Consider the following 16,910-nt stretch of genomic DNA (forward strand, 5'->3'; position numbering starts at 1 on the left):
GACGCTGAGCAGGCTCCCTGAGGATGGTCAGAGAGATGTCCACTTTAACAAGGACATGATCAGATGATCCGATCGGAGCAGAAGAAGAGCAGCAGACATTTTCAGGGAAGTTTCAGGGAAGTTTGTATGAATTTTTCTTAATAAATGTAACTTGTAGTTTCTTAAATTTTGCAATGATCAATTTGAATGTCTTCCTTTTGGCATTGTGGTTGAACATCAATTTTATCTTTGTTATGATCATTTTCCATCTGATCTTTTCCATTACAATTTTTATTTCATCAGCCTTGTCTGAAATCAAAACAATGTCACCTGCAAACAACAGGTGGTTGAGTCTTTCTCCATCAACCCCCATTGTGATCATACAGTTCTGTCTTTCTTTGTACCTTCAATTTATCATTGCCATCCCATACATGATGTGCTTCTTCATCTCTCCACCCTTGGAATCCTTAAATCAAACCCTTTTTGTAATGTGCATGGGACTGCGATGACAAAGTCCCTCACAACATGGACCCTCCCCAATGTCATCTTCACACCCAGGTTTCCCAACACTATCTAAGCTTCCCTACACCTGCTCAGCCTCCCCAAATTATGTGTCATCCACCCCAAGATTCTCCCTCCTCCTTGCTTTCTCCTCTCCCCCTACATCCCAGCCCTTCTACTTCCCCTGCATCCCAGCCCTTCTACTCTCCCCCCCCCCCCCTCCCAGTATCGCACACCCTCTTCTTAGAGTCCCTGTATTGAGAGAGTTACGACAACCCGGAATTAGAAGCCATTTTGTTTCCATTGTTTGCGCCACGCACTGGTGCACTGCCCGCTAGTGCGTATACATTGTGCGTAACCTAGTACAACATTTGAGTGCCTACATTGTGTAGTTTGTGATTTGCACCGTGCCCCTCGCTTTTGATATGATTTTCTCTTAGTCCAAGAAAAGAATCGGATTTTGTTTATTGCAATAATCTTTGTTCAGAAATATAGTTTTATGTGGGGAGGTGAGGGAGGAGACGGGGAAAAGGAAGAAAAGGGAAAGAGGCGACAGGAAGTGCCTATCATTTTCTGGACTACCTAGCTCTCTTGCATCTTACTTTCTTGACCAGCATGCATGCACACAAAGCCGACAATGTGAACATTTTCAAATCTCTGTTAAAGACTCATTTATTTGAAAATGCCTACATCTGATTATATCTTAGGTTTTCTTGTTGTATAATTTGTATTTGTATATTCATCTCGTTGGCTTTCTTCTCTTTTCGAAGCACTTAGAGGCTCCTGCAATTTACGCTATATAAATTCCGATTATTATAACAAGATTGCCTTAAAACCATCTTGACAAATGACAGAAATGTTGATTTTAAATTTGAAAATTAAAAAGTAATTTAACTTTTCATGTCGGCGCATCGGGAGAAATACATATGCACAATTAAATTGTAATTATATAAAAAGCCCAGAAATTGTAATCCAGACTTGCAATGGAAGAGTATGTATGTAAAACATACCCGTCTCTATACCTCTTCTTCCTCCCCCCCCCCCCCCCCCCCTCCTGCGTCTGGCACATTCTCCCACCCACCCCTCCACCCCCCACCCCCTCAAGCATCATGCACCTCTCCCCCTTCCCCAACATCACCCCCCAGAGCCCCGCCCCCTCTAGATTATGTGCTTTCCAAGTTTATGTAGGGAACACACGTTCTTCCAAAAAAACCCTATTGTTACACTCCCAAAATCCAGGCTCACTGCTCACCTCCACTCATTTGTTCCTCTTTTCTCTCACCAAAGGAAACAATTTACCCAGTCTGTTCAGTCCCTTTCTTCTCTCCAGAGCTCCACTGCACCTGTTCACCACTACCTCAGGTCATTCCCTATCCATATTCATGATATCTTCTACCCCAAATGACCCCATTCCCAAACACTCCCCTTTTCCAGATAATTGTGACCCCCCTCTCACCCCCCCCCCCCCCCAGCACCTCTTTTCATTTCTTTGTTGTCGGTTGGTTTGTTGCTTTTCTGTTTCATCCCCATTTCCTCTTCTTGCTTTGTTTCATTCAGCTTTTGTGACTCCCCATGTATCCTTCTCACACTCCCCCATGATCCCATGCTCACTTATGCTCTGCTGTTGGCGTTTCCCCCTTTTCATTTTGATCCCGTCCATTCTGCTGGAGCTCTTCCACGAAGCTCGATCATGCATACAATTTTTTTTAACATAATGCTTCAATATTTCTTGATTACCCTTGTCACACATCAAAACAATTCTGGTTAATTTTTGAACCACCCTATTTCCTTTACAATAAATTCCACTCTTCCTTTTTTGCACTCCTGTCCACTGTTTCATTTCTAAAGTCCCTGACAGCCTGCCCCCTCCCTCCTTCACCTCCCAATACGACAGCCAGAAAACTGTTGTATATAAAAAGGAAATGTAAAGAGCAAATTGAGAAAATGAAAAACAGGGAGAGAACAGAAGAGATGTGACGATAGGCAAGTTGGGGAAAAGAGGGAAAAGAAGGAAGAAAAGGTTGAGAGGAGATGACAGCAAGAGGACTTGAGAATGAGATGATATGTGGGAGTGGGCACAAATTGCCATTTTCGCTCGTGTAAGGCCAAATTAATCAATCCTTCGACAGGTTTTTTTGTAACTGCCAGATAATCCAGTTGGAATTTAAGGGGAATGGGGAAAAAAAAGACAAATTAATTACATTTTATACAAGAAAAAGGTAGCAAAGATGGACTACCCCCTCCAACACTACATGATTTGTTGATGAGCATGACACGTACTGTACAAATTAGCATTAACAGCGCGATGACCCGAAAATAAACTTCAAACCACCACCCATCATGGATAGTTCCAAGGCCTCAATTCCAAAATGGTGGTAGATACATAAGCCACAAAAGTATCTCAATTCCTTATATGGGGCGCTGCCACGATTAATGCATTTTGCATAATCCTACAAAGATAATACACAGATTAGGCCTAACCATACTTTTGGATTAGGTTGGAGCTTCACAAACCATACTTTTGAGAGCAATAAACATGTATTTTCTCCACTCGCAAGCATTGCCTGTACATCCCATGTTTAGCTGTTCTCTATTGGTGCACTGTCATTATGTCACCCTCTAGTTTACCAATTTACTCTTCCAAGAGTCTTGTTTTTTTGCTTTTGAAATGCATCTTGCTATGTCACGCATCTCAAAAATATCGATTCGAGCAGCAAAGCTGCAGAAATTCAGATAATTCTACATTGCAAGTGGAGCTTTCATGTAACATGGGAAGATTATTGGAACAGTGTTTTACCATCAAATAAAAAGTTGATAAACTGAACTCCAATAATTAATCAAAAGCCGATGCATGCATGATGACATCAATCATGTCCGTCTATGCAATGTACAACTCTGACATGTTCAGTGAAGCCCAATGGTTGCATGCTTCCAAGCTCACGTTGCTTGCAATACACAAGTACAGTGGTTCGTAAGGACACTAGACTGGCATCCCAGAGCTAGTGGGTTCAAATCCAACTGTAAGCAGCACTATTAAGGATTTAGATTCAAATCTTAAGGAAGTAGATAGAGTTCGATTTAGTAGAACTGCCACACCACCTTTGGAGTGTCATCAAAAACCCAGCTGGACCATCAATAATCTTCTAGGTGGGGAAAACCTGCTTGCCCCACCTGGTCTGAACTTCATGTGACGTTAGTCCGCTCATTGCGGTCCATTCATATTTCTGTTTCTTTTTAAGATCATCCACTATCCAAAACCATGATATTTTATACCCCTGTTATTCCCTTCACTTGTTACAGGAGCACACACTGAATGCCTATGGGCCTCACTTTTTCTCTGTACACAGTCAAGGCTCGTGGGTGTGTGGATGTCGGAGGAATGAAGGGTGGGAGGGGGAGATGCATATGGGGTGGACAAGATGAATACTGAAGCAAACTCTTAGTAAAGAAAAACTGGAAATTTGGAAAGATGTGGGCCGGCTTGGTCTTACGTTAACAGGGATAGAAAATATCATGGTTTTGGATGGGGGATGATCTGAAAAAATAAACAGAAATATGAAAGCAGCTTTGTTTGTTATAACATTGATATGTAAACTGAATAAAAGTGATGAAAAGTTTGATAATGATTTTACTGACAAGGAAAACCAGTGAGTAATGTGGATATCACTTGGCATCGATTGTATGTACCACCCACTCTCTACTTTTTATTTTTATTTTACAGATTTGCATTCACCTCGACATCAAACTAGAGAGTTCATAGAACACGTTACCCCACACAGTCTTGAGAAAAAAAGACTTTTAAAGGTCTTTTAAAAACTCTTGCTTATTGCGTTTCCCAGCACGACTTATATTTCCTCGGAGCTGCAATTTTGACTGAATCTCGATATTCCCCAACGCTGAGAGAAGTAATACTGAGCAGTAAATTTGATTGGTCAAGATGATGTAAAATGGCACAACAATTTGTCCAAGTACTGCTACACAGGTTTTTGAAAATTGCCAAAAAGGCGTTTTGCATTCTTGTGTTTAATTATATAATTGAATTGAAATAAAATTTTAAGGGATGTAGAAAAAAGCAAAAACTTTTTTTTTTCTCCCCAGAAGTTTACCACCATTGATGTACCGTCTTTTACATCACCTTATTTGACACATTACATTCGTTCTTTGTGTCTGTTGTATGTGTCTTTTACGATGTACGCAAAACACTAAGTTTCCTGTTTGGAATGATTTTCAAATTTGTTTGATTGCCTGACTGGCAGACAGACTTTAAAAAAATTACCTCACTCCTCAGTGCAAATGCACAATTGGGACGAGACTTCGTACAATTTTCCAAATCCAAGCCAATGTACTGATAAACTGCAAATTAACTAGTTTCTCAATCATAAACTGATGTCTGTAGACAGAGACAAAGTGAACAAACAGCTTAACCCCGCTTTTCGCTTCATTTGCGCCTGTTCAAAAACAACAACGGATAACAAGCAACAATTCACCAATTGGCGGAAGACTGGCACACTTGAAGACGACTTGTCAAATAAAACAAAGGCCAGACATAATGCCTACCAGCCTGCCATGTTGCACATTCCGGGACAGAAGTACGGCCACAATTCCAGCCGCAATGCACTGAGAAAGAAGAAAAACATCATTTATAACCTGTTCGAGTAAATACAGTCACAAAAAAAAAAGAGTAAAACAGTGGGACTTTTGTCATTTTTGGCACCAACTTTCTCCAGTATGAAGTAGCATTGTCAAGTTATGTAATAATTACAGTTACAATGCCATTTCTGGCACAGAATTACAAACACAACAAATACTTTAGTTCTTCAATCACACAAAGCCAGCAGAGACAGGTTTGACTTTGTTGTGTTTTAATCATCAGCTTTGATCGTCAAGAATGACTGCGATATCTTGGCAGAGTTGGAAAGACATCAAGGAGCAAGACAATGGCAGTAATAACTTTATGCAGAACAGAATTGTCAACTTGTCGATGGTCTGCAGGTTTAATCATGTCATGCGGGGAAACAATACAGATTTCAAAATAAAATAATAATTAACCTTTACTGCACACTGAGCATCCACCCTATACCCACGGCCCCCCAATTATTCCACTTAGTGTGAAAAAGAATATAACCCAAAGGCACCATCCTCTCACTTTGTTTTCTTACATCTATAGGGTTGGTTTTCTAAGGCTTATATCAAAATATTAACTTATATCAAATAAGTCTTTTAAGGTGGAAGCGCGATGACGTCACCGCGTCACGCGGCACGAATGGTTCCATTGTGCACGCTTTCGTTTTATTTCCAAATTAAAATCTGTTTTCACTTTTGCCGTAAAAAGGACATCAGTGCATCGAGTGTGGTATCTTATTTGGTGAAATTCGGTCGATTTGAAGTGGTGAAAATAAAATGTGATCGTGGAAAATCGTAGCGAGGGGCCATTTTGAATCGGTTTTCGATTATGGCACCAGATTATTGCACCCTCCCATTACCCCCCCATCACCCTCCCCCATCACCCTCCCCCATCACCCTCCCAACACCCTCCCAACACCCTCCCAACACCCTCCCAACACCCTCCCAACACCCTCCCAACACCCTCCCATCACCCTCCCATCACCCTGCCATCACCCTGCCATCACCCTGCCATCACCCTCCCATCACCCTTTATTGGACCATTTGACTTCTATAGGGTTGGTTTTCTAAGGCTTATATCAAAATATTAACTTATATCAAATAAATCTTTTAAGGTGAAAGCGCGATAACGTCAACACGTCACGCGGCACGAATGCACGCCTGTGTCGTCGGAGGTATTGACTTCTATAGGGTTGGTTTTCTAAGGCTTATATCAAAATATTAACTTATATCAAATAAGTCTTTTAAGGTGAAAGCGCGATGACGTCACCACGTCACGCGGCACGAATGCGCGCCGGTGTCGTCGGAGGCATTGACTTATATAGGGTTGGTTTTCTAAGGCTGTAGGCCACACCTCATTTTGTCGAATAAAGTGGTATTCGGGTGGTTCCGGTATTTGGGACCGCAGGGACGGAAAGTGCAGGTACGGGGTGCTTGGCACTCCCCAGCCGGCCCGCTCTGAAGGTTCGGATCGGGACACCGGGATTCATTCCGGTCGCCCGGTCGGCCCGGAGGTGGGGGTGCGGGGCCTGTCACGGAACGTCAAAACAAACGGCCTGCCGGGGCCGCCCAAAAGTCGGGCGTGAGGGGCGCGTCCACTAATGGAACGCCTCTCGCTTCCCAGATCGAGGGCCACGTGGTCAGGAGAACCTCGTCCCTTCTGGTTGCCCTGCCGTCCCACCGGGAGCGCTGGCAGGGTGTACTTCAAACTAAGCTTAAGTGTCAAGTGTTAAGTTCCTCCTTGCCCTCGCAAGGGAAAGGCTAGGGTCAAGCTCTTCCAAATTTCCAAACACTAGAAATCGGACGTCTCAAATTAATTCACTAATTTGTTAATACATCTCAGTCGCCCGCGACCTCTCTAGCGCGGGCGTCGAACCAGTTCATTTCCGGGCGACCGGGCCGAGTATCGGCTCGGCCGTGGCCGAAGTCGTTGATTCCGCCGTAGCACGCTAACGCGTAGGCTCGCGCGTCCCTGGTCCGCCGGGGCTCCGCGGGTGTCCTACCGTGCCCACGTCGCCATGCTCCCTGAATAAGAGAGTCAGACGTGGTGCCCGGGGACGGAGTTCGCTGTCTAAACATGGTAGCGCTAGGCCAGTGGGACCGCCGGGACCCACGTGCACTCACAAGTTGTTCTGCGCATGGGCGGCAGTATCAGACCGGGGCGCCCAAACGCTCCCCGGCTAAAGTTCATCCTGAAAGCGCCCACATTGTGCGGACAAACCAAGTCAAGGGCCACGTGGTCAGGAGAACCTCGTCCCTTCCGGTCACACTTTGCCTATCGGCCGGCCTCGAAGACCGAAATTGTGACGGTGTCACCCGAAATATGTGGCACAGATGTGGCACAGGAGGCACTCGCAAACAATCAACAATAATAATACAGCGAACATCAAAACAAAAGGGAAGTTTACCAAAAACCCCAATCCACAATGGCCTTCCCTTTGTAAACTAGAACAGCACTCGGTAGAGCGCATACCTCCGCCAGACTGAACAGTTTGGTCTGTATGCCAATGATAGGCTGGATCTGGATTGGGACCTGAAACAAAATCTAATCGGCTTGTTCTTGTTACCGAACCAACCCATCCACCTAGTTTTGTCATAACTCATCCATAATTTTTAAATATCATGTTATATATCGCTTTTCGCCCGATCTCTCAATGGTGAAGCTTGCAAAAGCGGCAAAAAGCTCGAGTTGAAGCGGCAAAAAGGGTTGGCGTCAGGAAGGGCATCCGGCCGTAAAACATTGCTTCAAAAAGGGAACCAAAAAACAACAACTACCACGGTCCCCGAAAAGGCCAACCCCCGCCTTGCGGGGAAAAATGGCCTCTAAACGGTGGTTTTTTTCTCAATGGTGAAGAATCGCTTGAAAACCAAATAATTCTCGTATCCGAATCCATATTCAGATCTTCACCAAAATCTAATCGATTTGGTCTTGTCGCACACCCAACTTGTCCACCAAGCTTCATCCAAATCCGTCCATACTTTTTGAGATATCATGCTATTTATCACTTTTTTCCCCATCACTCAATGGTGAAGAATCACTTATGAAATAAAATAATTCTCGTATTCGAATCCATTTTCAGATCTTCACCAAAATCGAATCTATTAGTCAGTGTCACACACCCAACCTCTCCACCAAGTTTCATCCAAAACCGTGTCCATAACTTTTTGAGATATCTTGCTTATACACGACATGACCAAAAGTACGTGGACACCCGAACATCACACATCTCATTCGAAAATCATGGGCATTAACATCGAGTTGGTCCCCCCTTTGCAGGGCACGAAATGAAAACATCCTCCACTCTTCTGGGAAGGTTTTCCACTAGATGTTGGAACATTGCTGCAGAGATTTGCTTCCATTCAGCCAAAAGAGCATTAGTGAGGTGGGGCACTGATGTTGGGTGATTAGGCCTGGCTCGCAGTTGGCGTTCCAATTCATCCCAAAGGTGTTCGATGGGGTTGAGGTCAGGGCTCTGTGCAGGCCAGTCAAGTTCTTCCACACCAATCTCAAGAAACCATTTCAGTATGGACCTCGCTTTGTGCATGGGGGCATTTTCATCCTGAAACAGGAAAGAGCCTTCTCCAAACTGTTGCCACAAAGTTGGAAGCACATAATCGTCTAGAATATCATTGTATGCTGCAGTGTTAAGATTTCCCTTCACTGGAACTAAGGGGCCTAGCCCGGACCATGAAAAACAGCTCCAGACCATTATTATTCCTCCTCCACCAAACTTTACAGTTGGCACTATGGATTCAGGCAGGTAGCGTTCTCCTGGCATCCACGAAACTCAGATTCGTCCGTTGGATTGCCAGATGGTGAAGCGTGATTCATCACTCCAGAGAACGCGTTTCCACTGCTCCAGTCCAATGGTGGCGAGCTTTACACCACTCCAGCCGACGCTTGGCATTGCGCATGGTGATCTGAGGCTCGTGTGTGGCTGCTCAGCCATGGAAACCCATTTCATGAAGCTCCCGACGAACAGTTGTTGTACTGACATTGCTTCCAGAGGTAGTTTCGAACTTGGTAGTGAGTGTTGCAACCGAGGACAGACGATTTTTACGCGCTACGCGCTTCAGCACTCGCCGCTCCCGTTCCGTGAACTTGTGTGGCCTACCACTTAGCAGCTGAGCTGTTGGTGCTCCTAGACGTTTCCACTTCACAATAACAGCACTTACAGTTGACCTGGGCAGCTCTAGCAGGGCAGAAATTTGATTAACTGACTTGAATGAAGGAAAGGTGGCATCCTATGACGGTGCCACATTGGAAGTCACTGAGCTCTTCAGTACGGCCCATTCTACTGCCAATGTTTGTCTATGGAGATTGCCTGGTTGTGTGCTTGAATATATATACCAGTATACCTGTCAGCAATGGGTGCGGCTGAAACAGCCAAATCCACAAATTAGAAGGGGTGTCCACATACTTTTGGTCATGTAGTGTATATAGTTTTGGGCCCTATCTCCCAATGGTGAAGAATCACTTTAAAAAAATTTTTATACTACCCGGATCCAAATCCGGATCTTCACCAAAATCGAATCATTTTGTCCTCGCCACAAACACGACCTTTTCTGCCAAATTTCGTCCAAATCCGTCCACAATTTTTTGTGATATCTTGTTCACAGACAGACAGACAGACAAGGGTGAAAACAACCTCCACCCACCTTCGGTGGCGGAGGTAATAATGATGAATGATCGTCAGCTGATGAAACTTGTTATGTTTAACTGACGACAAACTGACAATGAATGATCGTCAGTTAACGACAAATTCAGCTTTTTTTCTATCTTCGGTACAATAGTATGTGGAATGGAACTTATGGAACCTCAATGCAAATACAAATAGCAATATAAAAACTAGAGAGGTTCCAGGGAACCTGAACTCAACTGGTCTATATCAATATGGTTAGAATATGCATAATAGAACCACAAACTATATAGTTTATATGTGCTAAAAATATGACAAAAATTGATTTTTCAATATGGCCGCCCTGCCGCGCCCATTTGTGGGCGTGCAACGTCCAAATGCAATCCCAAACTAGTTTATGTCTTAAAGATGCTGCATAACAAGTTTCATCAAATTCGATCAATATTTGTGACTTTTAGAGTGTAGACGTCGAAATGTTTACAGACGACAGACAGACGACAGACAGACGGACGACGGACACAGGGTGTCGACAAAACCTCAGCTGGACATAGTCCAGTTGAGTTAATAAATACAAACAATAATAACAATATAAAACAACAATAAGTTGCAATAAACAATAGCAATAATATAATAATAGCATGCAATAATATAAAAGTGCAGGATAGCAACAACACAAACAACAGGCATTTTAAGGCCATTTTCCCTGCTAGAGCGCGGCGGGGGTTAGCCGCAGAAATATAACAAAGTGCAGGATAGTGCAGAAATATAACACTTGCCATTAATTTATGTACTCCGAGTTGGATTCTCCTCAGTGATGATGCAAACAGTGATCTGAATCCATAACCTATTTCCCATCCAATATGCATTCGCTAATAAGGAACACAAAGTGCAACGGAGACTCGAACTTACGTACCATGAGTCCGGACAACACGGAAGAAAAATTCCCGAGCTTGTAAGTCACATTGATCGTCGTCTTGGGATGTGCCACATGCCGTAGCACTGTGCCATGCACAATGGCCCCACAGATGAAACTTATGTTTCCGAGGACGATCAGCAGGATACCCACACGCATCAGTCGGCGTCGGCCACGTACAGCATCTGAATGCAATATGCGGGAAGAAAGGAGAGGTTTGAAAAAAAAAGTGCAATAACCGTTTTCCTGCAAAAATTTAAGTTCCGGAAACTTTTTTCAGCTGAATAGAAGAAGGTTCATCATGTAGACGAAGACTGTGAAATAGTTTATAAATCAGTATTTTGAATTAATCAGCTTGCAAAGAGCACCTACATGAAAAGTATGTGTCATGTCGTCACAGCCTCAGCAATTGGTATGGGTTCACCTCGATGGAACACGACCCCTTTCATGCAAGCGTGCCCGCACACACACACTCTGAAGTAACCGGCGTTGCCCAGGGAAATTCAATGCAATGTGTATTTGAAAGAGGCGGATTTGGGGTGTATTAACGGGGGTAGAAAATATCAAGGTTTTGAATGGGGGAAGATAAGAGATGGTGGTGAACAGCTGTTTTAAATACCTGGAGGGAGGAGGGGGATTTAAGAGAGTGTGGGAGTTTGTTCCAAAGGTGGGACAAAAGAGGAATGAAAGAGTGAATGTGAGCAGAAAGTCTTGATTTTGGCAGTTTCACCAGAAGAGGCTTGCTGGAAGTTATTGTGCAACCTGAACGAACATTTGAGGGACAGAGCACATACAGAGCAGGGGGAGCACGGCCAGAGAGGAGTCGGTAGAAGACAGAAAGACCACCAACCTGCCTGCGGCGAGAGAGAGAAAGGCCCTCAGAATCAGATTCATCTCGGAAGATACCAATTATTCTGAAAGCTTTGGTTTCTACAGCGGGAAGCCGAGCTAGGTGTAAGGCAGGAGCACCAGCCCAGAGGGGAGAGCAGTATTCCATCAAGCTGCGGATGAAAGCTTTGTATGTGATGAGGAGCTCAGAAGTGCCAAGGAAGGACTTCGCACGACGGAGGATGCCCAGTCAGCAACTGCCTTTGGAGGCCAGCTTGGAAATGCGATTTTCCCAGGAAAGATAATGGCAGATAGCGAGACCCAAAAGCTTGAGTGACAGAACTTATTTGAGAGGATTGTTGAGAAAGTAGATGGGAGGGTTGTCCAGACAGTCTTTTCAGAGAAACATAGTGAGAGTGTGAGATTTGTCAGAATTGAAAGACATGTTCCACTTGTTTGACCAGTTTGTGATTTTGTCAAGGTCTGCAGAGAATGCAGAGGCTGCAGACTGCCGATCTGAGAGGTGAGATATGGAGCGGCATAGAGTGGAGTCATCAGCAATGAGAATGAGAGGATTTTCCAGAGAGTTGGAGAGATCATTAATGAAGACCAAAAAAAAAGCACAAAAAAGCACAAAAAAAAACACATTGCCTTGAGGAACTCCAGCCGAAACAGGAAGGGGAGATGAGAGAATTTCATTCGGGGCCACACGTTGACTGCGACCGGAGAGGAATTCCACAAGCCATGCGTAGAGATTTCCATGGATACCACAAGAGGAGAGTTTGGTGAGCAGAGCGGGGTGCCAGACCATAAAGAGGGCACGAGATATGTCAAGAGAGACAGCTCTGATTTCCTGCTTGGCATTGAGAGCCTCCACCCATTGTTGGGAGAGTAGAAGCAGTATGTCCAGAGTAGAGTGACCAGGTCTGAATCCAAACTGATCATCTGAGATCAGGTCATTGGAGAAAAGGAATGATTTGATGTTGACTGCGATGATCGATTCCATGACCTTGCTGATGATTGGAAGTAAGCCGATAAGTCTGTATTTAAGGAGATCATCTTTTGCACCATGTTTATGTAATGCGGTGATGCCATCTGACCTCCAAGCCGATGGAATATGACTTACGGCAAATGATAGGTTGAATAGAACAGCAAGAGGATGTGCAATAGCAACAGAGCAGATGTTTAGGACACATAACAGCAGGTTTTTGGGACACACAACAAACTAGTGTTTTATAAAGTTATTATATTTCTTTGTTCTATTCACCCCAAGCATTTTTACCACAAAAGCCTGGTGTTGGCTTAACGGTTAGGGTGCTGGCTTGGGATTCTAGAGTCCTGAGTTCAAATCCCGGTCGGTCTTTGAATCAACACCAGGTGGGGTTGACTCACCCTGTCATCCTACCAAGGTCGGCCAAATGAGTACCAGTAATAAGCTTGTTACATACACGTCAGGTGGGTCGACGACAACCGTTGACTACCTGATGGTACTTTACTCCTTATCTCCTTCTTTCCCTTCAACCCTCAATGATTTCCCTTCAAACCTCAATGATTTCCCTTCAAACCTCAATGATTATGATATTGGCCCTTGAGTGGCCTCGGACTGCCTTAAACTAATTGAACAAACAGAGACTTAGGCGACCTGAGATTGTCACTTAGAGACGCCTGATGGCGAGATAGGGGGCACCTCCGGGACACAAAGGTGATCCCGGGGGAGGAGGCTGTTTCACAGCACCACTTGGTTGTCTGCGACATAAGGGTGAAAGGTGCGAGGAGAGCTCGGCGGGTGAAGTACCAACCGAGAATGAAGGTGTGGAGGTTGAAAGAGGTGACAGTAAGGGAGGCATTAAAAGAGAGGCTGAGTAGGGTAGAGGATGATGTGGTTGAGCTTGAAAGTGGTTGGATGTCAATGAAAGCTAGTCTGTTGGGAGCCGTTGGTGAGGTATGTGGATGGACAAAAGGACCACCGAGGCACTCGGAAACATGGTGGTGGGATGATGAAGTTGGAAAGAGGATTGATGAGAAGAGGAAGAAGTTCAAGGAGTGGCAGAAAGCGAAGGGTACGGGAGCAGAAACAGCAGAGCATGAAAGTTATAAGGCAGCCAGGAAGGCTGCAAAGAAAGAGGTAGCAAAGGCGCAGGAGGCATGTAGGAAAATGTTCGGAGAACGCTTGGATTCGGAACAGGGTCAGAGAGCGGTATTCAGGATTGCAAAGCACATAGCGAAAGAGAGGTGTGATGTGATGGGGGTGAGTTGCTTGAAGCAGTTCAGAATCAGAATGGATTCTCAAATTTTAAGAATCGCCCAAGCCTAGTCCAGGATTTCGTGGAGGGTCCATGGAAAATGAAATATATAATATTGTAATTTGAAGTATCTCCCGAAAAACAAATTATAATCGCACACATTCGTCGCACAAACAAATTAGAAACTGTGGTGTATTTAATTAATTACTTTGTTGTGGTCAAAAATATGTAAGCCTGTCTTCCTGGCTCCCTGCCAGATGGCAACACCGATAATGACATATCCCTTATAGCAAGTCAGTTTGTTACCACTTAGATGCCAACCAGAGAAGATTGTATCCGACCTTCTCAATGTATGGCATTCTTGTTATTTCATGTTTATTTGTTGCAATTGGAACTGGAGATTCACCTCTTTGACCTAAGATTTAAGCCAGATTTCATATATCCCACTGTATAAATTTGTACACACTGACTTTTTCGATGTATGCAAGGAGGGAAATTTTATTAAGGGGACACAATCATGAATTTTTTTGCAGAGATTTTTAGCACAACTCATTGACAGACGTGTACGTGTCATCAGAATCATCACATGTTATTCTAGCGTTCAAGATGCCGATGTGCCAAGCTTTTAACTCTTCCAATCAAGACACGGGCGAGAGTTACGTGTTTATTTGAAGCCAGTCCCATGTGATGCAAGTTCAGAGCTTGCCCTCAAGTAGTTTTCTATCATCTATATCACTAGAATACCAGCATAGCTTACCTGTCGCATCGCTGGCGGACCAATTAGTCATCCTGTTTGCCAAAAAATGCCATAATGTTTCACTGCCTCTGTATCGAGTGTGTAAGTCAACAACAATTAGTCCAGAGATCACTATAACTCGACCAGCATATGGGAATAGATCTTCAATTTATTGAAGTGCCCGCAAGGTCGATATAGGCCGGTGGATCAGTATGGCTTGTTTGTTATATGCCCCGAGGGCAGTTTGCATTCTCATAAGATAGCCGATCGATCTCCCAGGGCCAGGAGCGAGCCAGAGCCCAGAGATCCCTCACATTTTAGATGACGTGCTGTTGACTTCGTGAAGCCTGTACCTCGCAGTCTACCATATAAATGTTGTTGTTCTGCACAAACTATCCCACGACAAACCCGCTACGGCTTTATTTTCAAATTCGGCTGCTTCAAGGCCTCAAACGACTGTCGTACACTTCACCTATTTTTTTTATTTTTTAGCTCACCTGGAACGTAGTCCTCGCACACAAGCTGAAAGAGTCTCGTCTATGGTATTCCACGGCTCGTCTATATCAGATTTCGATGATCTGTACTTAAAAAAGAACCAACAAACCAGCGAACGGTACTCATTCACCGCCCGTGACGCCGCCGCTACTACGTACTACACCGACTATGTTCACTGCTCAGGACAAAACGAATAGCAAGAGGGCAAAAGTCAGTTCGAGAATACATTAATTACAAAGAAAGCGGACGATCTATTAAAAGTCAAAGTGTGTTAACAACTCTAGTGTAGACTTGATAATCCACACCGCGTTCCAATGACCCAACGTCGAAGGTATTTAGTAATTTACCAAAACATAACAATTAACACGTCACTTGCCTTGGGCGACTTACTTCACTTCCTAATACTAATAGTAATCACTTTGCACCTTTCGTTGTTGATTTGATTCACGAAACCTGAAATAATATTAATAACAACACACCGAGTTCCCCAAACCCAGAACGACGGACGTAAAAATACGTGAAAGTGACTGAAGGTCCGTTACGCCTTCGGACAGAGACAAACGGCGTCGAGCGGCATGCACGGACAAAGGTGGAGACCTATATGTACGTAAGCAGGTAACTCACCGAAGCCGCACACCATGTCGGCCGAGCTGTGCCGGAAGTCGAAGGTGCGGCCCGAACAGCCGAACTGTTCTCACCGAATCAAGTACAAACTTCGAACTCGGAGACGAAAACACGTCCGAACTTGCATGACGTCGCTCGTGGAACGACTCACACGAGTCACAACGCGATCCGCCAATGGAGGGAGAATGACGTGAACGAAACAAAATGAAGTGAGAATGAATAATTGTTTCGAGTGTTCTTCTTCCGCCACATAAGAAAACAAATGAAGTGATCATCGTTAAGAGGTAAAAAGTTAACTGTTCATTTTCATAATTTAAACCGTAGGATGTAATATATAAACGAACGACCTGTCGATTGCTTCATACTCGTGCAACACCTCCATAAACCAAATTGGATGCAACTACATGAACAGTAGTGCGCAGAATCCACTATCGATATATGACGTCATCATATAAATTCTTGAACACGCGTTCAATCCGTCATGAACGTGATCACCAATACGAAAAAAGGCGAAAGGTCAAAGCCAGCGATTCGTCCCTCCCCTTTCCAACACGAGTCAGGAAGGGGCGTGCCTGGTACAAGAGGGAGGAGCTTTAAACAAAGAGCTTGTCATGGAAATAGACCATAACGAGACCAAAAGTCTATCACAGCGGCGGAGCCGAGCTTGTAAAATATTATAAACCACAAACATATGATCAGCTTTTTAAACCGTTACTAATGCTGCTTATAACGTTAAACAAAGAAATTTGGAGGGATCCCGACATGCGTGAGGTAAGTTTTACTTACAGAACTGAGGGAAGATCTACTGTAATCTATATACCCCACAAGGGTTGGAGGTGTGCTCATTTACCAAGCAGCTAGCTAGCGCTTGCCAAGCCAGCCATTACTTAACGGTTTTGAATGGAGTGCTTACTCGAATGCTTAAACCACTTGGCGATCTCTACACAATAAACTTGGTAAATGAACACACATCCAATGTTATTGAGATCCAATCATAGAGAGACTGTAATTTATATACCCCAACGAGGCATTGTGGCGGACACGATGGCTCGCTGGCGCGATGACATCATTCCGCGCACCAGGAGGGTGTCGGCCACGCCCGAGGGGTAGACGTGGCCTCGGGATATACACGGGGCTCACAGCCCCGAGCATGGCAGTGCTATAGTTTGATTCGTGGAATAAAGAAGCTTGTGGTTACATACGTGTTGCTTCCTTTATTGGCAAGACAAGTCGTGCGCATAGCACCGCACTACATTGGTGACCTCGACTAGTTCAGCCGACGCTGACCTACATAATGCGCCATGACAAGCAGCAACGCGGTAGCGGTG

The 16,910-nt window shown here is 44.4% G+C and overlaps 1 protein-coding gene across 2 annotated transcripts in view; it reads right to left on the minus strand.

Moving 5' to 3' along the window:
* Positions 1-16,044, minus strand: part of LOC137421923 (keratinocyte-associated protein 3) — a 34,242-nt gene extending 18,198 nt beyond the window's left edge. Inside the window, exons 1-3 of one of the 2 annotated variants that reach the window (XM_078773070.1) lie at positions 15,583-16,044; positions 10,657-10,841; positions 5,038-5,097 (exon numbers count right to left, since the gene is read on the minus strand). In XM_078773070.1, the coding sequence (XP_078629196.1) occupies positions 5,038-5,097; positions 10,657-10,841; positions 15,583-15,598 (261 nt within the window). In that variant the 5' untranslated portion in view covers positions 15,599-16,044. Of the gene's footprint in view, positions 1-5,037; positions 5,098-10,656; positions 10,842-14,960; positions 15,300-15,582 lie in introns of those variants that run through there. The other variant, XM_068108510.2, reaches the window with a different exon arrangement.
* Between the last annotated feature and the right edge of the window lie 866 nt (positions 16,045-16,910).

The sequence above is a fragment of the Myxine glutinosa genome, chromosome 2 (assembly GCF_964187855.1).
Source record: "Myxine glutinosa chromosome 2, kmMyxGlut1.1, whole genome shotgun sequence".
NCBI lineage: Eukaryota > Metazoa > Chordata > Myxini > Myxiniformes > Myxinidae > Myxine > Myxine glutinosa.